Consider the following 21,626-nt stretch of genomic DNA (forward strand, 5'->3'; position numbering starts at 1 on the left):
GGAATTCTACCACTGGGACCAATTCCTTTGGGTTCGTCTCCTTTCTGGCCTGTGTTAGTGCCTAGCAGATCCAGTTTTCTCTTGATATGAGGAATTCAGGGGATTGTGAAATTTGGATACGGGATGTAGAACATTGTCAATATGGGAATGGACACTGAACGGAAAGATCCGGAAGGAGGTGTGCAGGTGTCAGAAGTGAACTTCGCAAACTCCAGAGGGCGTGTTCCCATTGACAATCCTTTATACCAAAATTTACTTTCTCTATTTCTCTCCCAAAACTCATTTTTCTGGGTGGTTATCTGATTTGTTCCTACATGAACAATATTTCACACGTAAAATTACAAAAATACTAATGGGGCACTTTGGAATTCTTGCTAAATTATTAATGAAAGAAATAGAGGGTTTCAAAATTTATTCTACTTAATCCAGTTACCATTTCCCTTCAACAATTTTTGAAAATATGTCCTTAATTGATAATTGTTTTCATTGCTACTTCAGAATATAGAACATGTTTTCTGTTTTTATTAGTACTGCACCGAATAAGTGACAACAGGGGAGGATTATTTTTTAACAAAATGTTGGATAATTCCATACAAGCTGTCATTCTTCTCGGAATTTTATCCTTAGCATCCCTGATTTTATGTAAACGGGCTATGACCTTTTAGAATGGAATTTAGACTAATTTTCAGAGATCAGAGAAGAGTGGAATGTGTGGGTTTCTCCTATGTCCTAGAGAAACCATATGAAATGATTCTCTCTTTTGTCCTACAGATGAAACCTGATGCATCCTTTTTATTTGGCAGCAAACTAGAAAGAAAACTAGTTGGAAATATCTTAAAGGAAAGGGGGAAAGGAGATATTCATGGAGATAAAGATATCGGATCCAAACAAACGGAGCCAATCCGAATTAAAATCTTTGAAGGAGGGTAAGGAAACATACGTGCATGTGTGAAACATTCGGTTCTAAGTCAGAGCAAATGGTCACAAATGTACACATGGAAAAAATAGTATCTACTCTGGTTGGAAGTATAAGGTGAATTCCTTCTCTATTCACATTTCTGACGTCTGGCTGGTAATAGATAATGAGTTCATGTCCTTGCTTTCAATGGCTTACTCTCAGTGAAAATGTCCCTGTTACATAAGGTTTGAGCTTCTGCTTTAAATTTTCACACCTCTCATGCACTATGAAATCAACTAAATTGATAGACTCTTGATGTCATCTAAGCTTGTTCATTCTTTAATATTATCTTTATGGACTTTTTTTGGTATGTAATATTAATGGGCATATTTTATTCTGTGTTTACAAAAATGCAATCATGTGCACTCATGTATAATCTTAGGAACTAGTTAATTTGATGGTTCATTTTATTGCCTTTATTATTACCTAAACTCCAGACTTTGTCGGGAATTCATGAGTTCCATCAGTGTCCTGTTTCTGTCCCAGGATCCAAGCCAGGGTACCACACTGCATTTAGTTGTCATGTTTTCTTTGTCTCTTCCAGTTTGTGGCAGTCTCTCTGTCTTTGGAAATTTCTTTTTAAATGTTGAATCTCAAGTTGTAGAAACACAAGTGGTAAAGTCCAAAGACTTTGATATCTGTACAGTAAAGAAAAATTATACATATGTGTAACATCCAGTTTTAGATTTCAATAGAAATATATTTTCAGTGCAGTCACATGAGAGAAAAACTCCAACTTATGCTATTAAAATTTTAAAATATTAAAGCATATTAACCACATTTGGGGGATTATGTTGTAACTAGCCTTATTTCTATAATAGATCTATAATTTACATGTTTCCATGAACATGAATTTATTCCAGTTACATTTGGAAGACAGAATAATGTTATCTATTTGATTAGAAAATGTTGAATGTTTACTGATATGAAATATCTATTTCCCATGTAGATTCACCAGTTTGGAGATGAATTATTAAAGTTGTTTTCCTCTTAGTGTTGGCCCCTCTGCAATGTCTAGTATTTTCACCACTGAAACCACAGTTGCATAGAGTCTTAAAGCATGTCTTGATATTTTTTTGACATCCTTCATCTTTTAACACAAATGAGAGAAATACAGATTTTATCTTTCCCCAGAGACTGAGAGGGCCCTGTGACTGAATCAACACCCTTATATTCAGCAGTCTTCATAGCAGTGCACTTGTACTAGATTAGCAGAGACCTTCCCATTACATGTGCTTTGGGGAGCCCATCTCCACTAACGAAGGACACGAGTGAAAAAGCGTATGTGAATATTTTATTGCTGTGTTTTGATGATCCACAAGGACTGTGCCCATATATCATATCTCCCTCCTTTCATTGCCCTGTGGTATGGGCTACATCCCAATCATTTCTTAATCTGTGACCCGACTTTTGCCTGGAGGTGTTCATTCCAAGCAGTGTTCTACCAAGCAGTGTGCTACCACTTCTTATTTTGGAGATTGCAAACAGATAACTTTAAAAAAGAAGTATTACTGACCAAATTTTTAAGTGGATATGTTCTTTATATTACGCAATTCCTAGGTTTAGTAATTTTTTAAATTAATTTTATTTTATTATGTTAGTCACCATACATTACATCATTAGTTTTTAACGTAGTGTTCCATGATTCATTGTTTGCGTGTAACGCCCAGTGCTCCATGCAATACGTGTAGGTTTAGTAATTTAATTAAACTTATCTTTTATTTTTTTTCAAAATCCATTAATCCTTGTATTAAGTAGATTCATGGGTCTGCAGACCTGTTGAAGGGTAAATATTTCATTTGCACAGATTTTTCTAATATGCAGCTTTATTTTGTACTGAATTTTACTATTTGCAAGTTAATCAGGTAAGACATTAAAAATAAAATTATGTTACTTGAAGATAAAATGCATTTCCCATCAACTGTGATGATGGGCTACACTAAGCTTAAGGTGTCCTTCTGTGATGAAAACTAGCTTTCTAGAAAATTATTTGTTTTATTCTGTATTTCTTAGGTAATTTTATCTATTTAGAGGCAAGGAAGAGTGAAATTAAAAGGTGAAAGATATTTTGCAACTTGAAGTTCTTTTGTTACAAAAGACAATATGAAATAAAACATGAAGTTTAAGAAAGTTTTAAAAAACAAGTTGAAGTTGGAAATTCCTTGTGAAAGGGGAAAGATTTAAAGGATGAAGAAACACGCAAAATTGACTCTTCAGTATTTTTGATACTACTTATTCCCACCTGGAATTTTTGGTACTGACCAAAATGTAAATAATGTTAAAATTGAATAGCAAACATAACAGAGTTAGTATTTAAATATGTGGATGGATTTTCTCTCTTAAAAAAAATCCTTCAGTGGTTTGGACAAATGAAGTTGAACTTTTATTCCTAATGACAGATTAGGACAAAATAGAGAAGTGTGCAATGCTCTTAGAATGTAAAAAACAAAAACCAAAACAAACAAATAAAAAACCTGTCAATCTAGTGCCTTTAAAGTAAATCCACAGTGAATTAAGGCATTTTATATGTCAGCTTACATTTTGAAGTTATAAAAAGAGTCCCTCGAAAGGACTATTTTTCCAAGAATGACATTAGACCCATAATTCTAGACCAGCTTTGATTTAAAAGATAATGATATTCATTGAATTATTCAATAGAATGCTACTGTACTCTATGATTGATCTTGTTTCATTGTAGTCTAAACAAAATGTGATGGTTGAGCACTGGATAGGTTTCTTTCATGAATCATCACAGTGAATACCTAAGACTTGGTTAACTGATTTGATTAAACTAGATGACCTCAGACATCCTTTCAAGCCTCTTTATTAAATTCTTCTGGAAACAAATGCAAATATGATTGAAAAGTAGAATCTCTAATTTTTATTATGTAACAGTACTTACCAGAAGCTACTTGAAATTTGGACTCCACTTCAGTGCAAATTCATGGTCCTTGGGAAGAGCGGATCAAATCTGTAGACAACAGTTGGTGAGCTCAGCTCAGCCTGTGTAAGCTAGAAATTTCGGAGACACTCTCATGCCAGGATTATAAATATAGAGTAAAAACTTGCAATGAAGAATTCTATTATCAGTTATACTTATTTTAGCAAATTTAGAGGGATGTGTGTGTGTTCTGCATGCACATCTTAGACGATGTAATGTTAACGAATGATATATGTTGATTTGAATATGTTGGTATAACTTTTTGGATATTTCTTGTGTGGAGACTGTACTAGAATCCAAAAGTAGTAAAGCACAACTCTGTAACTCTCTGAGCCTACTTGGAAGCCCATTTGAACATCTATAGCCCAAGTCCCTATATCTACACTTAATAGAGGGACCCAATTCCATTTTGAAGACCATATAGAAAAATTACATTTTGCTTTCAATGCCAAATCTATTCTGTAGTTCGTTCAGGCATTTATTGCATGAATTTCATAGTCTTCATAGAAGTGAAGTTGAATAATTGTTTGTAAAAGACCCTCATAAAAATTTTGCCACTCAAAAAAAAAAATTTTACCCTCTCAAAAGATCAGCTTCTGGTTTGATAGATAAAACACTAAAGTATTTGAAAACACACTGCATTCCCTTTTTCTAAACAGGTATAAGTCAAATGAAGATTATGTATATGTCAGAGGACGTGGACGTGGAAAGTACATTTGTGAAGAATGTGGGATTCGCTGTAAGAAGCCAAGCATGCTCAAAAAGCATATCCGCACTCACACTGATGTCCGGCCTTACGTTTGCAAGTTATGTAACTTTGCCTTCAAAACGAAAGGTACAATTCTCATCTTTTCAGAGGAAAAACACCTTTTTTTATGGTGACCCTGGATTCTGAATACCATTTTATAACTAACTTGTATTGACAATAAGATGGTTTTGCTTTTGAAATGTATTTTCTCCCTTATGTAAGTAATCAAAGGATGTACATGAGACAGCAAGGCTCCTTTTATGACTTAAGTAAGAGCTATAGACTTGGGGCCAGGCTAGTTGTTTCCGAAGGAAGTGGCTAAGAATTGCCTGGATTGCTATTGCTATTACTGCATGTTGGAAATGTTGTGTGGTCTAGATAATCTTTGCACCAGTATTGAAATACTACCGGGAGACAATCCATGCAGTGGCATTAGAAAAGCAAGGCAGCAGCTGGGAAGAAAACATGTGCCCATGGTCAGTTTCAAGATTATAAATAATGTAGAGACCCACAGACTCCCAGGTGGGCCCCTCCATCCACAGTCACATTAATTATGCATAGAAATTTGATAGCTTGTGTTCCGTGTATTTATCAGCACAGAGACAATTTCTTACTCTCAGGCCACAACTGTGAATCTCATAAAACTAGGACCTGCCTTAGAATGATATTCTACCTCTAAAAAAAAAATCTGTTTCTTACAGGTAGATTTCTGTGAAAATATTTTATACAAGAAGGTTGCTTTGATTATATTACCATCATTTTATAAAATCATCGAAATGTGCATAAGCCCAGCGTTCTCAGATTACAGACAACAGTGACTTAGAGGTGGTTTGAGTTTTGTAGAAGTATGTTCACTGCTTGCTGTAGACGTACTTTAGATCTAATGGATTTTTACCTCCTCACTAACCTCATATGATTTCCTGTGTTTTAACTTTAAATTGGCAGGCCCATTATTCTGCTCCACTATCTGTCAAGAAAAATAAATATCAGATAAGATAATCTTTGGTAGAGAAATGTGTACCTATTTTCTTCCATAGCCAATATCCTAAATTGTCTTATTGTTTTGTCAGAAGTATAAATGTGTAGACTCTCAACATATCTGTTTCTTCTGTATTAAAAAGGTATCTCTATTACAGAGATGTCTCCTTTGAAGCCCACATAAAGGAGGGAGTATTCATTTGCATTTCAAAAGAGATAAACATAAGGTCCTTTAAATACCATCCACCTTTGCACAGTCAAGCCTTTTATTTAGAACCTCTCACCAAGAGACTCCCTAGGACATAAGAAAATATAAACTTTGGTTTTATAAACTGCAAATCTGCCAGTCATTACAACTGTTAGATCTTCCCTGGGCATAGGGGTTTGCCTCGGGTATAGCTGTGTGAAACACTGGGTGAAGAAATGTCACAATTCTAGGCTTTTTAAAATCAAATTAAAAAATAATAGCAATAAAAACAATAAAGACCTAATCTGTAACCTTAAAAAAATCAAATTAAGTTTGGCTCCGAATCATTGTCATAGAATTTCAGCAGGAAATAATTTATTCTCGGTCATTATTGGCATTTCCTCGTCATCCTTCAGGAATGTGCAAATGTCTCAGAATCTTAAAATGAGCACAATATCCTGGGAAACCCCTCCAGTTTTCGGTAGAAGTGACTGTTGTCCCAAACCATGTCATCTGAGTGCAGATGCCCAGTGCACTTGTGGGAGGAGCACCTCCTGCATGCCCAGGTGCCTCTCCTTCAGGCACCCTCCCCCACCCTTACCTCCCTGCTCCCCTACCTGCCCCAACAGCCACTCCTCCCCCCGTCTCCCTTGCTAGAATCCCTTCAGAGCTCAGGACTGCAGTCAACCAAAGCCAGGGTGGAGTTATTTCAGAGCCAGATTTCTAACTACAAACCTGCCCTGAAGATGAGAGCCCAAAGCCTGACTGCCTGTTGAAATGGAGAAAAAAGAGAATGGAGAATAAATAGAGGAGCAGAAACATATCAAGATCTAAATAATCTTGACCCCTACACACAAACCCATCCACATACACAGATTACTTGCACCCATGCAGAAGCTGGTGGACTTCCATTAATATACAAATGTATTAATTAATTTATAGATTTAGGAATTCTTGATGATCTGGCTCTAAAAATTTTTGAGATCTCTAAAACATTTTTAGATAAATAAGAGCAGTAGGGGCCTGGAAATATTTTTATGCTTGGAGTTACCAAAATAGCACATCAAATTCATAGGTATAAGAGCAATAAGTAAAATGCTAAGTAAATAAAATAATATAAAATAATAAACAGCAGTGTCCTGGTTTAGAACTGTGGCTCATATATTACATTAATGGTAAGCTAAGTACCCCTACAAAGGAACAAACTCTTTTAGCAGGCTAAGAGTGTCCATCTACGTTCAGTGAGCCTACTCTTAAAAATAAAGCATTAGCTGGTACACTGCTAAAGCATCATTGAAGGGCACAGATAATAATATGGTCCTTACAACTGAATTAGTTCCTGGATGTCTTTTGATAAGTTATATATATGACATGGAATTGTATATATATGTATAGTTATGCAATATTTTATATTATATATATTTATGCATAAATATATACATAAAATTTCATAGATCTTAGGTCAAAGGTGATTAGATAAGTGTTTTCATAATTTTTCACATTCTATACAACAACTATATAATCTATATAAACACACACATATGTAGTTATACATATAATTCTATATATATCATCATCATAATACATATTTGAGAGAAAACCTTTCTTTTTTCTTAGAGTGACAGGATTTTCAAGATAAATAGATAGGGAATATTGTAGAACTTCAGAAACTGCGCTCATAAAGTTTGCTAACATATACCAGACAGATAGATTGTAAACACTGAGAATGGTGCTCCTTATAAGTAGTTAGCTAAGTATTTGTATGGATCTTTGAATTTATTTACAAGGTTGGCGTTCCCATAAGTTTGCATAATTTTTTTTCTTCTGACCAGTGAGGAGCCTGGGAAGGTGATCTAAATCTGATCAGTGCCAGAGGGTCTGGGGTCTAGGGTGTGTTGGTGAGAATGTTTGATCTGAACTTTCTCTGAGATGTATGACCCAGCTTATGTCACCCTGTTTATATCGAGGCCTAGGGGGCTGGCCCATTTGGGCCAAAGATACTAGATCTCTTCTCAGCCAGGAAAGCCTGGGATTCTCAGTCTTGCTTGGAACCTACTCTTGAAAAGGTATGACCCTATTCTACAAAGTCTTCTAGAATGAAGGAAACTTGAGTTTGGGCCAAAGTTGTGAGCGGTTGATGTATTCAGGAGCCAGATTGTTCCCGTTAAGTTCAAGGCAAAGGGTAGGGGGTAGAAACAAATCTATGTTATCTCAAGTTAGTTCATTTCTAATTTTGGAGCAATCACCACATTTTTGTAATCAATTAATTTATCCTTTTTTTTTTTTTTTGCCTGTGTTTTCTAGGAAACCTAACAAAGCATATGAAATCTAAAGCACACATGAAGAAATGCTTGGAGTTGGGAGTTTCAATGACATCAGTGGATGATACTGAAACCGAAGAAGCAGGTATTACAAAATTTAGTTGACCGACCTCTTTATTCTTCACACTGGAGCTTTGTGGCCGGGTGGCAAAACAAGTTTTGATATTTTAAAAAACTGATCGCATTTCATTTTACTAAATATGAAATATAGAAAAGAAATCTGACATGTTGAATTGCTTACAACCTACTGAGAAGAAATAAATGCATTTCAGTTCTGACTGAAATGAAGGGGAAAAAAGGCCTCACTATGAAAATACTTCTATCTAGAACGGTAAAGGATCTAATTATACTTGTGTTGTGACAGGGATTTAGATTTTATGAAACTTCTGGGGAAATTTGAAAAACAATTTAATGTGTTATTATTCCTATTAAGAGGGGAAAAAAATCCATCATTAACCTGAATAGACAACCTGAGGACCAGTCAGACTTCCTGAGATATATCACTTATCTGTAAGTTTATACCTATAAGGACAAATTGTTGCTTTCCTTTTCTTCTAGCCTCTTTATTAACAGCATTATCCGTACCCATTTGTTGAGGGTTTTCTATGGGCCATGTGACATTTGAGATATAAAGTCCTGCTCTAGAGTCCTTTTGTTGGGTTGGGATGAATCAGATTAGTCATAAAAGGATAAGAACCAGTGTAAGGTCTCCCAGGTAAGTTCCCAGTGAGTGTTATAGGGGTTCAGAAATGGAACTATCTCCAGGGGCTACAGGGTTAGAGGGAAACTTTTGCAAAGAGATGGCTTCCAAATTAACTCCTAACCTTGAGGTTTAGACCTTGATCTTTACTATCTGTTCAATTGTTTCAGAAACGATGGAAGAATTGCACAAAGCAGCTGAGAAGCATAGCATGTCCAGCATTTCAACTGATCATCAGTTCTCAGATGCCGAAGAATCGGATGGTGAGGACGGAGACGATAATGATGAAGATGATGAAGATGATGATGACTTTGATGATCAGGGAGATTTGACACCAAAAACAAGATCGAGAAGCACCAGTCCTCAGCCTCCTAGATTCTCATCCTTGCCTGTGAATGTTGGCGCCGTGACCCATGGGGTTCCTTCAGATAGTTCCCTGGGGCATTCTTCATTGATCAGCTATTTGGTTACTTTGCCAAGTATTCAGGTTACTCAGCTGATGACACCAAGTGACTCATGTGAAGATACTCAGATGACAGAATACCAGAGGTTATTCCAGAGCAAAAGTACAGACTCGGAACCAGACAAAGACAGGTTAGACATACCAAGTTGTGCGGATGAAGAGTACATGCTGTCTTCAGAGCCCAGCTCCTCTCCGAGGGACTTCTCACCCTCAAGCCACCATTCCTCACCAGGATATGACTCTTCACCCCGTCGAGATAATTCACCAAAGAGGTATCTGATACCCAAAGGAGATTTATCACCCAGAAGACATTTATCACCTAGGAGAGATCTGTCACCCATGAGACATCTTTCACCAAGAAAGGAAGCTGCATTGAGAAGAGAGATGTCACAAAGAGATGTTTCACCAAGAAGACATCTGTCCCCAAGGAGGCCAGTGTCACCTGGGAAAGATATCACAGCAAGAAGAGACCTCTCTCCCAGAAGAGAGAGAAGATACATGACCACCATAAGAGCACCATCTCCCAGAAGGGCTTTATACCATAACCCACCATTGTCCATGGGGCAGTATTTGCAAGCAGAACCAATTGTATTGGGGCCTCCTGTAAGTATGATTAGCTTTCCCTTTCTAATGTATAAACCAAAGCATATCGGAGCCTCTTGATAACACTGGTGTGAAGTTTGTTCTAACATGGGTATCTCTCATGGGGAGCAGTGAACTTGGTTACTGAAAATAGCAGCAAGACGTTTTCTCGCATGCTGTTGTTAGTTACATGGCTATGGCATTACACCAAGTGTAGTACTGCATCAGAGCAGTAGCACATTTCCGGCTGGGAACAGGTGAGGCTTTGCTACTTGCTTTCTAAGCTTCACTAATTATGGACATGAGCTGAAACCTTCACGTGAGCAGGAAAGGTGAGGTCTTTGGAATGACGTTGACTGCCTAGACAGACACCCTCAGGGCCATTGGGGTTCAGTTATAGAACTTTGCCAAGTCAGGATCAGGCAGTAGCATTGACTTTCAATACATTTTTTAAAAAATAAACTCATGATCTTGCCCACAGTGAGTGGACATGTGAAACCAGTGAGTCACTAGGAGAGAGTGACCCCCTTGGTATGTTGTGAGTCAAAGGCGTGAACCTATCTGCTTTTCTTTTTTTTTTTTTAAAGATTTTATTTATTTATTTGAGAGAGAGAATGAGAGACAGAGAGAGAGAGAGCGCATGAGAGGGGGGAGGGTCAGAGGGAGAAGCAACTCCCTGCCGAGCAGGGAGCCCGATGCGGGACTCGATCCCAGGACTCCAGGATCATGACCTGAGCCGAAGGCAGTCACTTAACCGACTGAGCCACCCAGGCGCCCCTTATCTGCTTTTCCTGTCATTACTACCATCTCCTGCTCAGTGAGAGTGCACTCCAAGTGCACTGGCTCAGTGAGATGGTGGGCCCAAAGTTGGGAGAGCTCAGGGAGAAAGTGTCAGAGATTTCTATGGTGTGCCCTCATTATAAACTTAGATAACAACAGTAACAGTCATGGATTAAATTTAGGCGGTAGGTTTAATAAAAATCCATAAAAAACATCTGCCCTGCTTCATTCCATGGGATGGCAGACTTTGATGTTTCTTTCAGTGTGTGTAGGATTTTAAAAAATGAATGAAGCAGATGCTTAACATAGACAGATGAATGACACCTTTTGAGTTTCTTTGCTTTAAATGTGTTTTTGTTTCCTGGTCTCTACCTTTTGGTGTTCTTTCTTTGTTCTGGGTTTCTTTTGTGTGGCTCAATACCGTCCTTCCAGCCAAAGGCACTACCTGCTTCCAGCTCTGTCTTATCACTGCCCTGGTGACCAGGCTCCACTCCCTGACCCCCAACATCGTCTTTTCACAAGTTGGTACCGATTTAGTCTCTCTGGTACAATTACTGTGGAAACATGCACACACAATCAGGACATGATTTATTTGCAAGATAATGAATTAGCAAGCTAAGAAAAAGAGGTACATTCCCACAGGTTTTTGTGTCTTGGTGGTGTTAAGCAGAAAAGAGAGATCGTCTGAAGTTTATGCCACTACAGCATAAGTAGAGAGTTGTAGACCCGCAAATCCCTCTGATGCCAGGATACCACATCTGGGGTATCAGATCTTTCTCTGGTATAAACCAGTGATGCTGGTGGAGCATGTGTGGTGAGACTCTCCTGTTCTGGCCTTGGCCAGGTGGACTGAGACTGAGGTATTTGTGAGATGTTGGGACATCTTTAGTCAACTGCAGTCACAAAAGTACAAGCTTTTAGTGCCAATATGCTATTGTTATTAAAAACTAATAGCAACTCACAGTCAACTCAGGCAAAAGAATGAAGGAGTGGACTAAGGAAGTTCATCCTCATCTAATTTTTGGATATGTGACCAGAAAATTGTTGGAAGGAAATTGGTTTTCTTAGCCACTGAGTTTGCAACCAGTTGTTTTTTTCTTTTTATACCAGTTCACCTGGATACTTAATACAATGATTAAACTTTACCACTGATGAAGGCCAACCGTAGAGCCATTGGTCTATTACCCAGTTTAATTATCTTTATAGAGAATATATAGCCAGCTGCTTCATTCATGTGATAAAAGGGAATGGATCTGGGAATGCTCCCTGAAGAAGGGGCAGTTGGTGCAAAGCACTTCCCACTTAATGTTTTATCACATCATTTTTGAGGGGCAGAGGAGGAGTTTATCTTTCTGTGATGTGTGAAGAAGATATTTATCGCCAGGGCAAAACAGAATTGATGATACTATGAGAACTATTTCTCCTGATTGCTATATTGGATGAGTGCTGCACCCTCTCTGAATAATGTATGAAAGTATTAAATTAGAATAACCCTAAAAATAAACCTTTTTGATGGAAATTCTTTTAGCAATACCTTGTCTTATTGCTTAACATGGACCAAGAGCTCACAGGTCAGTGACTGTGGCATGAAAGGATCTTCTAGGCTAGCATGACACACTCATCCTCTGGTTCGGTCTGGAGTGGTAGTATCAAGAGAGCAGGTTTGGAGGAGATGATACTCAACCACTGGGATCCTACTACTCTGCTGTTTCTGCTCTAATGCCCTCTGGTTAATTTTAATATAGATAGATGATAGTTAGATAGACGATAGATAGATGGAAGGAGGGAAGGAAGGAAGGGAGAAAGGAAGGAAGGAAGGAAGGAGGGAAGGAAGGAAGGAGGGAAGGAAGGAAAGAAGGAGGGAAGGAGGGAAGGAAGGAAGGAAGGAAGGAGGGAAGGAAGGAAGGAGGGAAGGAAAGAAGGAAAGGGGAAAGGTCTTTCGCTCATCAGTATTTTTTGAGGGTCTAACGTGTGGCTCAAGGATGATGATGAAAAATGTTATGGTTTCTGGCCTCAACTTTTTTAAACAAAAAACTTTCTTATTCCATTTTTAAAGTTTTGGTAGACAAATTAGCAAAGGAGACAAAGAAAAATGTGTCTTGGTTTCCAGTATGTAGTGCAAAGAACATCGTGTCTAGTCAAAGAATCAACATTCAGTTCTTTTTTTTTTTATGTTATGTTAATCACCATACATTACATCATTAGTTTTTGATGTAGTGTTCCATGATTCATTGTTTGTGTATAACACCCAGTGCTCCACGCAGAACGTGCCCTCCTCAATACCCATCACCAGGCTAACCCATCCCCCTACCCTCCTCCCCTCTAGAACCCTCAGTTTGTTTTTCAGAGTCCATAGTCTCTCATGGTTCTTCTTCCCCTCCGATGTCTCCCCCTTCATTCTTCCCCTCCTCCTATCTTCTTCTTCTTCTTTTTTTTTTTTTAACATATAATGGCTTATTTATTTCAGAGGTACAGGCCTGTGATTCAACAGTCTTACACAATTCACAACACTCACCATAGCACATAACCTCCCCAGTGTCTGTCACCCAGCCACCCCATCCCTCCGACCCCCCACCACTCCAGCAACCCTCAGTTTGTTTCCTGAGATTAAGAATTCCTCATATCAGTGAGATCATATGATACATGTCTTTCTCTGATAGACTTATTTCGCTCAGCATAATACCCTCTAGTTCCATCCGCATCCTATCGCTTGCTATCTGTGTGATCTTGAGCAAGTCACTTAACATCTCGGCCACAGTTTCTTAATCTGTTTATGGCAGCCAGGGAGGTGGGCCAAGCAGATTTCTGTCCTTGAAAGAATTTGCCATTCAGCTGTGAGGAATGCTGTTAACTGACAGCCTCGTGCTGTGAGTGCCATCAGGATAGACCTGAGTTTTCAAGCTAAAGCTAACTCTCCCTGCAGCCCCCAGCCAGTGACTGAGTCTGGATCCATCCCCACGGAGCACATGCTTCCTCTCCTCTTTACCTTTACATGCATCAGATCCCCTGCTTCCTCCACCCTGCAATGAACTCCTTGCACTCCTACCTCCTTCTTTGCATTTGCTTCCGGAGCACCTACTGACAATGTTGAAAAGATGAGTGCGGTGATAAGACCTGGTACATGGGATATATATACACATACATATACATACACATAATACAACCCGCATGAGTTTATTATTCGCATTTCCATATCAAGGTGTTTCTTACCAAGATTTACAATGATATCACAATGATAAGGCTCAAATTACAAAACAAAATAGGATTGCAAATGGGGTAAAAACCAAGGTAGAAAAATCATCTTGAGAGTGTCTCTGGAGGGTGAAGAAGGGGTGAACGCAGGGGAAGAGGATGTGCAGAAAGGCCTGGTAGTCTTCGGAGCAATGGAAGTGCTTACATGGTAAAAATTCTACCGCACACTTACTTCTGGGGTTGTCATCATGTAATCGCTGATCCGTAAAGGTCTGAACATGACGCTTTCATTCTTAACACACATAGAATTCTATTGGATTTTGAACATATTGAGTACATTCTAGTGTTAGAGGACACTTCCTTCATCACTCTCTTTGTTAGCCTTGAGTCAGAGACCCCATGGAATGGGACAGCTCTCTTTGAGCCCTCACAGACCCCCATTCTGATTAGGTGTCTGCAGTGGATGTCACGGAATAGCAACCAAAAGCAAAATGGAAACAATGACCAAACTACATTTTATCTGAAACTTTGAATCTTTGATAATTATAATTAAAAGAGGATTCACTTAATTATCTTCAAAGATTATTACTCTAGGTATCACAGTTCTTCCACCTTAACTGATGTTTGATGTAGGAAACATGCCTTTTTCTAGATCAGAGCAAAGACAAGAGGGATTTGTTGTTGCTGTTGTTGTAGCATTTAAATGACTGTCATCCTAGAAAATTCTCCCCTTCCCTAACTTATGAGGTCCTTGTGATTATAGGATTGAGGATTTCATTACTTCGCCTGCACTTCCAGGATAATAATTTGTTTCTAGCTTGAATAAGGTGTAGTCCAAAACAGGGTAAGGGCTAAGCCTGACACAGAGTAATAGAGAAAATGCATAATTTATCATTCCCAGGCTGGTCTCACAGTCTAAATAGAACTGGATGAATCATTAATGGTATAGAGCATACCTTGAGCTTTAGAATGGAAACATCCTTGAAATGAATGAGAACTTTTTTTTTTTTTTTTGGTCTCTCTCCTGGATTACTACCATACTTGACAAGTTTATATCTATCTGATTTTAAGTTCTCAAAAACTAAAACTAAGAATAAACTGAATACCTTTTAGATGACAGTCCATTAAAAGAATAAATCTCAGGAATTGAAACCTGATAATCTCATTCAAGCCTGATAATCTCATAGTCTTAAATTGTGTTGTTTTGCTACAGAAACAATTGCAGAAAATAAGTTCTCTTTCAGAACTGGGACCATGAAATCTGGAATTCTGGCCCCCAGTGTTAAGTGTCCTCATTCATTAATTGCTAAGATGGTATTTAAATGAACATGATAATATAAACAGAAGATATTAAGACGTAATAATCTTGGGTTCCCAGCTGTGTAGTTGAATATGAGTTGAAACTGTTTGACATATTTAATGTTAACTATTTTGATGGATAGTTGCCTTACAAAAACTGGCCTTGATTTATCATTTGATAAGCTAGTCTTCCACCCAGGGTGCCTCTTGAGCGGGAATTTATTCCTTTAAATGAATATCTTGCACATTGGACTAACCAGTTTGTCTGTCACCACCATTTTGTCATCTGTTCTGTGGAAAACTTAAAAAAAAAAAAGCCAATTTTCAGGCTTGTCACTCCAATTATACTCATCAACACTTAAGAAAAATATTAAAAGTCTTCCCAGTATATAAACAGATGGCAATCGTTTTACTTTCTTTTGAATTTAAAAACCTACTATTAGTGTTTTTTGCTCAGTGAACTTTTTCTGGTAATTATCCATTATTTTCTTTTCATTCTCTTTTATGAAAAAAAAAAAACAACTGAAACGTGTCTCTGTACCTAGTGGAAAACACACTGCATGTTTTATCACGTTGCTGTTTAAAAACAAAAGTCACTTTTCACAGACCAACAGCTTCATTCAAGGATTCTAAAAGACAACTGAGAAATCTCTTGTGTCTAAAAAGTGAAAAATCAATATAGGGATGAGGTAGTTTTAAAGTGTTTTGAATGAATAAGTGAATGAATGAGTGGCTGAAATAGCTTGACCTATTTGACCTCGCATGAAGAGTCCTGGGTCCTAAATATTGTGCTCTCTGCTTCCTCGTGCAGAATTTAAGAAGAGGATTACCTCAGGTTCCTTACTTCAGTCTCTATGGAGACCAAGAAGGTGCTTATGAACATCCAGGCTCCAGCCTTTTCCCTGAGGGTCCTAATGACTATGTCTTCAGTCATCTTCCACTCCACTCTCAGCAGCAAGTGAGAGCTCCTATCCCCATGGTGCCAGTTGGTGGGATCCAAATGGTTCACTCCATGCCGCCGGCCCTTTCCGGTTTACATCCTCCCCCCACATTGCCTCTGCCAATGGAGGGCTCTGAGGAGAAGAAGGGAGCCTCCAGGGAATCCTTCCCTAAGGATCCCTATGCCCTTCCAAAACAGCACGAGAAGCGATCTCCTCACGTTTTGCAGTCGTCTGGTCCACCTAGCTCGCCCTCCTCTCCTCGGCTATTGATGAAACAGAGCACTTCAGAAGACAGTCTAAATGCGACAGAGAGGGAACAGGAGGAAAATATACAGACTTGTACAAAAGCCATTGCCTCTCTCCGGATTGCCACAGAAGAGGCCGCTCTGCTTGGGACAGATCAGCCAGTGCAGGTGCAGGAAGCCCACCAGAAACCCTTGGAAAGTGCACATGTTAGCATTAGACACTTTAGTGGACCTGAGCCAGGTCAGCCCTGCACCTCATCCACCCACCCTGACTTGCATGATGGTGAAAAGGACAAGTTTGGTACATCACAGACTGCATTAGCTCCCTCCACGTTTTACAGCACGAGTCGTGTGGATGATAAACAGTCGGGCTTTCATAGCTGCAAAGAGTTACCTTCAAGCACAGAGGGAGGCAGTGAACCTTCAGCAGAGAAGAGTCAACTACATTGATCTAAGATGCATGGAGACTTTCATTTCCACATTTTCCCATTTTGTTCTTTGTTTTTGTTTTTCTAGAAATAGAGGTAATCAAGTTTATAGCATGCCTGTCCTAAGTTACAGTAGTTTGCTATTATATATACTTTTGTTATATCAAAAGAATTAGGTAAATTAACAAGTCATCATGAGCCTGACCAAAACAAAATTTGAAATTAACCTATTGGGTCTGGTACTTTTAAAATTGTACAGATGTTTGTGCCTTTTCTTTACTTTGCTTATATTCTTATAAGCATTTTTTAGCAGTACTTTGTACATATTTTAGAATTTGTGTATCTGCTTTGTAATAAATGTAATTTCTTTCCTTTTTTGGACACTTGGATCTAAATGATGTAAAGCAAAACAGCATCAATATATATGTGAGGTTGCACTAAAACATATTTTTATATGATTAAAACTGAACAGCTTTTATGTACAGCTCTGATTCTGTAATACTAATATTTATTTACTTTGTTTCATAAATTGTACATTTTTTCTTAATGTTGTGGATTGCTTTTCTATGTGAAGCATGGGATTTACTGTTGCGTAACTAGAACAAAAATGTATATTGTAAACAAGATATTTAAACTAGAGTATCTTATTCTGCACTTATGCATTAGTTAAAAAAAAGATAAAGGATGTATCAGTCAGTTCTTAACTCTTGTAAATTTTTTTGTCTCTTGTTTGCTGGATTGACTATAACTTAAGTGCTGATTGTGATTTTAAACTTATAGTACCGTAAAGCATTAAAGTAAACAATGTGCTATTGTGAGTTTTTTCAAAGCTTTATAAATCAGTTATAAATAATATTAAAAGTATTTGGTCTTATGTGAACATGTTGATCTATATACTCATCTAAAAATATGGGAAAACATTCCACCCCATGTAAATATGTACAAGTGCATCACTGGTACAATTTTATGTAACTCAGTTGGATGCTAGGTTGCCACAGACCTATGCTAGGGTGTCTTTAAAAATTAAAGTGACAAAGCACATGGGACTGTGTAGAGCTTGGTTATCGGCCGGCCCGGTGGCTTGGCAGGCAGTGCTGTGCGCTGCTCGTGGAGAAGACCTGGCCTTACAGATCTCCTTGGTTCTTGCTGCACAAGATGGTGACCGGAACTAAGGCTGCGATGGAGGGGACGTGCTTGGACTCTGAGGGTTAGGAGTGGACGTGGGGAAGGGGCATGGAGACGTCTCACCAGCCTTTCCTCTCAGCCAGTCCACATGGTAACAGGGTGGGCATCAGCTTTAGGGGAAGCCACTTCACCCTCTTGAAGAGGGGAAGAGTGTCAGGCTCCTGGCTATCTCAGGGGGAACGGGGAAAAGAAGCTTTCCGGGGAAAAGAAGCTTTCCAGGGAAAAGAATTTGTGGGAGGATGATGTCTTTTGTACACAACATACAGAATGGGCTTTTAGTTAGCGTGGAAGGTGGGAAGAGCCTTTGTTTGTAGGTCCGGAAGAATGGAAGAAAGGGAGGGGGTACAACAACACGTGTGCACACATGCACATGTGTGTGCATGCACACACACACACACAATCTGGGTTATCTTTGTGCTATATAGTGGATTATAATTCTGTGAAACCAAGTTTGTATATTGAATTACATTAAGGAGTGTTCTTTAAAAAGAGAAATAAATATACAATTACATGCTTGAGGTGTCTAGTTTTTAATGTGTTTTACATTTTAATTTCTCGATTTTGTTTCTAAAGAAATTTTGATGCCACCGACATACCATCTGTGCTTTTAATTGCTAGGCTTTGCCCATTCCGAGGTATGCTGAGCATGAATGCCTTTAACAAGTGAGAAGACAGTCATTGGCTCCCATATGTCATTCAATTAGGACAGATAGTGGTCATCACCATGTGAGCTCTAGAAATGGAGTCACCGGATCCTAAGCGTGGGCATGGGCAGAATACATTGCATCTGCAAAGAGTCATGAATAAATCAAATGATCATTTCCTCTTCTGCCTCCCTCTCAGTAGGCATACATATCTGAAATTCCACTGGGGAAATCTCTTTATTTTTGCTCGGTTGACTGAAGGCAAGAACCAACTGAAATAAATAACCATAAAATATCCACAAATCAGAGTTCTTTAGTATAAAAGAGTAGAACCTTTCTAATAATGAAAGTGGAGGCTCATTAAAGGTCAAAATCTATCAGTATTTCCGTTATAAAACTCTCAAATTGGTGGATTTGCAACTTACCTGTATGGTTTTATGAGCCAGACTGTCTTTTGAAATTATGGTTTACAAAAGGGAATTAAAGCAGCCAGCCTAAAATCTGTCTCTCATTGAGAAGAAAGCCTGAAACATTGAATTACATAAGGGCGATTTGTGTGTCTTACTCCTCATTTGTGTGTGTGTGTGTGTGTGTGTGTGTGTGTGTGTGAACCCTTCTAATTGCTTCCTCTTCTAATTCATCTCTTGTATTCACTCATTCATAAAACAGTTTTTGAGTGCCGACTATGAACTGGCTACTACGATGGGCACTGGGGAGAATGAAAGTACTCCTGCCATCGAGGAGCTCAAGTAAAAGGAAAGACATGTATATGAGTGTATGTAATATGATGTTAGAGCTAAAATAATGGTATATTTGGTGTGTTTTGCTGTCAGGAAGGAGAGCAATTACCCTGCTGAGAATGGAAGGAGGGGCAGGACAGGCTTCATCACAGAGGTGGCCTTGGAACATATCCTTGAAATAGTAGACTAACTTATTCAACAGAGAAATTCTCATCACTGACCTAGGACACTGTTCTTTGTGCTAGGTGTACAGTACTGCACAAAACAAATTAAGTTCTTGTCTTCATGGAGTTCATATTCTAATAGGCATTTAAAAAAGTGGGGAAGAGCATGTTGGATGAGCAAGGATGTGCAAAGCAGGGAGTGGGTAAAAAGCCATATGGAGCTGGCTCCTTGCTTATGTGATGGTGGTATGTGCTTAAGCCAGAAAGACACATCAAAGTCCAATATCCTAATCCAGCCTAAGGACATCAGATCTGGCTCTGTAAGCAACAGGGTGCTGAGCCAAGGAAGGATTGAAACAAGAAAGTGGCATTGACGTTGCTAGTGTTGTTCTTATTTAGAAAAGAAAATCACTATGGCAGCAATAAAGATAGTGGATTTGAGGCAGAAAGAGTGGAGGCAGGGGACCAGTTGGGAGAATTATGAAGTTGTGTCATTTCCATGGAAATAAAAGCAGAAACAATCCAAGCAGATGATGGGGAAAGAAGGGACAGTTTTGCTTAATGAAGAACTAATAATAACTAGTGAGTGATTTGGTGTCTGGGATGAGAGAGACGGGGGATAAAGATGACTGGAGTTCTTGACTTGGGCAGTGGAAAGAGGGTGGTGTCCTTAACCGTCAGGTAGATTTGTACCAGCTGCAGGTAAGGAAATGAGCTCCCCTAAGCAGTTTAGAATGAGTTCAGTCTCAAGAAAGACCTGAGCTGGAGACTGGTTTGCCACTTCTTGTCACTTAGTCATAGCTGAGGGCGCTGACTTGGAGGAAATCACTCAAGCCGTACAAAGGGACAGAAGAAGACATTTGAGGACTTCCAAAGGGAGGACAGGCAACTTGGGAGTGAACCAAGAAGATGCATTTTTGAAATTTTTGAAAACTTGATTTTCATAAGTTCTTCAAGGTAGTTTCTAGAAAGCAAAACCTTAAGAACATCATTTTTGAGGCCAACTCTAGTTGTGGAATTATAAAGTGATGGCATTTCCTGAGCAGCATCATGGCAGCTTTATTATTAAATACTTAATTAGAGGTTGTTAAACCAACCTGTCATTTACAAATGCCTCTCCAAAGCTTGTGGTTCAAAGAAGTTAGGTGAAGTTTTCAAGGAGAAATAGATTGTTCGCTGCACTTTCTAATACAATCATCTAGCCCTAGCTACCTGCAGCTACTGAGCACTTGAAATGGGGTGAGTGTAATTGAGAGACTGGATTTTAAATTTTACTTAATTATACTTACTTTAAACTTCAGTAGCCACACGTGGCTAGTGGGTCCTGAATGGGACAGCCTGGCTTCGGCACAAGCTGTACCCCACACCTCTATCTGCATTCATTCATTTTATAAATATAGAGCTCTCATCGTTTGCCAAGCTCTGTTCTTGGTATTGGATATATAGCAGTGAACAACAACAACAAAACAAAACAAAACATCTGCTTCACAGAACTGTGTTCAGTGCTTACTGTTAAACATCCAGTTAAGGAATTTGGTGATGCAGTCCTAACAATTGTTCCTCTTTCTATTGAGTCTTGGACCTTGGAACTCACCCAAAGAATAACAGCCAAAGCATAATTTCATGAAGGGGTAGACAGGCTCCCTATAGGTGACTCCTCTTCCTCCTGCTGGATCACTGTCAAAAGCTAGGATGCAGATACCTCACATCCTCAGGACTGATGTGGAGCCTCCCATGTCCTGCCTTAGTCTAAATGCCTACCCTTCAGTGGGTTCAAGAGAGATGTGTCCAGCCTCCAAGAAGGGCCCCAGCTCATCCTACAGCTTCTACACAAGAAGTAGAGGTCTGGGGCAAGACAGCTGTCCTCTCCTAGGCCCTAGAAATCCTGCCTTCCCTTTCTGCTTATCACATTTAAGTAAACAGGAGGGAGGAAGAAGAAGAGTCAACATAGGAGTTTTGTCTTGAAGTCATAGGACAGCTCTGCCATGTTTTCTCTCACAGTAACAAAGGGAGCCGAGTGAGGGAAGAAATGGAGGATGTTCCTTTCTCTACCTGAGCTGCCATGCTGACTTCTATGGGAGAAACCTGGAAGAAAAGGCTTCTCTTTTCCACTATTTCCCATTGTTCTAA

The 21,626-nt window shown here is 38.9% G+C and overlaps 1 protein-coding gene across 4 annotated transcripts in view; it reads left to right on the forward strand.

The window, feature by feature from the left end:
- Nucleotides 1-18,459, forward strand: part of HIVEP2 (HIVEP zinc finger 2) — a 205,112-nt gene extending 186,653 nt beyond the window's left edge. For all 4 annotated transcript variants that reach the window (XM_028121383.2, XM_028121382.2, XM_088023861.1 and 1 more), the window contains 5 exons: nt 772-926; nt 4,559-4,734; nt 8,117-8,218; nt 9,004-9,899; nt 15,961-18,459. In XM_028121383.2, coding sequence (XP_027977184.1) covers nt 772-926; nt 4,559-4,734; nt 8,117-8,218; nt 9,004-9,899; nt 15,961-16,785 — 2,154 coding nt within the window. In that variant the 3' untranslated portion in view covers nt 16,786-18,459. The remainder of the gene's footprint in view (nt 1-771; nt 927-4,558; nt 4,735-8,116; nt 8,219-9,003; nt 9,900-15,960) is intronic.
- The last annotated feature ends 3,167 nt before the right edge of the window (nt 18,460-21,626 follow it).

This window comes from Eumetopias jubatus, unplaced genomic scaffold, assembly GCF_037043125.1.
Source record: "Eumetopias jubatus isolate StellerSeaLion01/CBP00866 unplaced genomic scaffold, mEumJub1_p1.0 scaffold_6, whole genome shotgun sequence".
NCBI classification, from domain to species: Eukaryota; Metazoa; Chordata; class Mammalia; order Carnivora; family Otariidae; genus Eumetopias; species Eumetopias jubatus.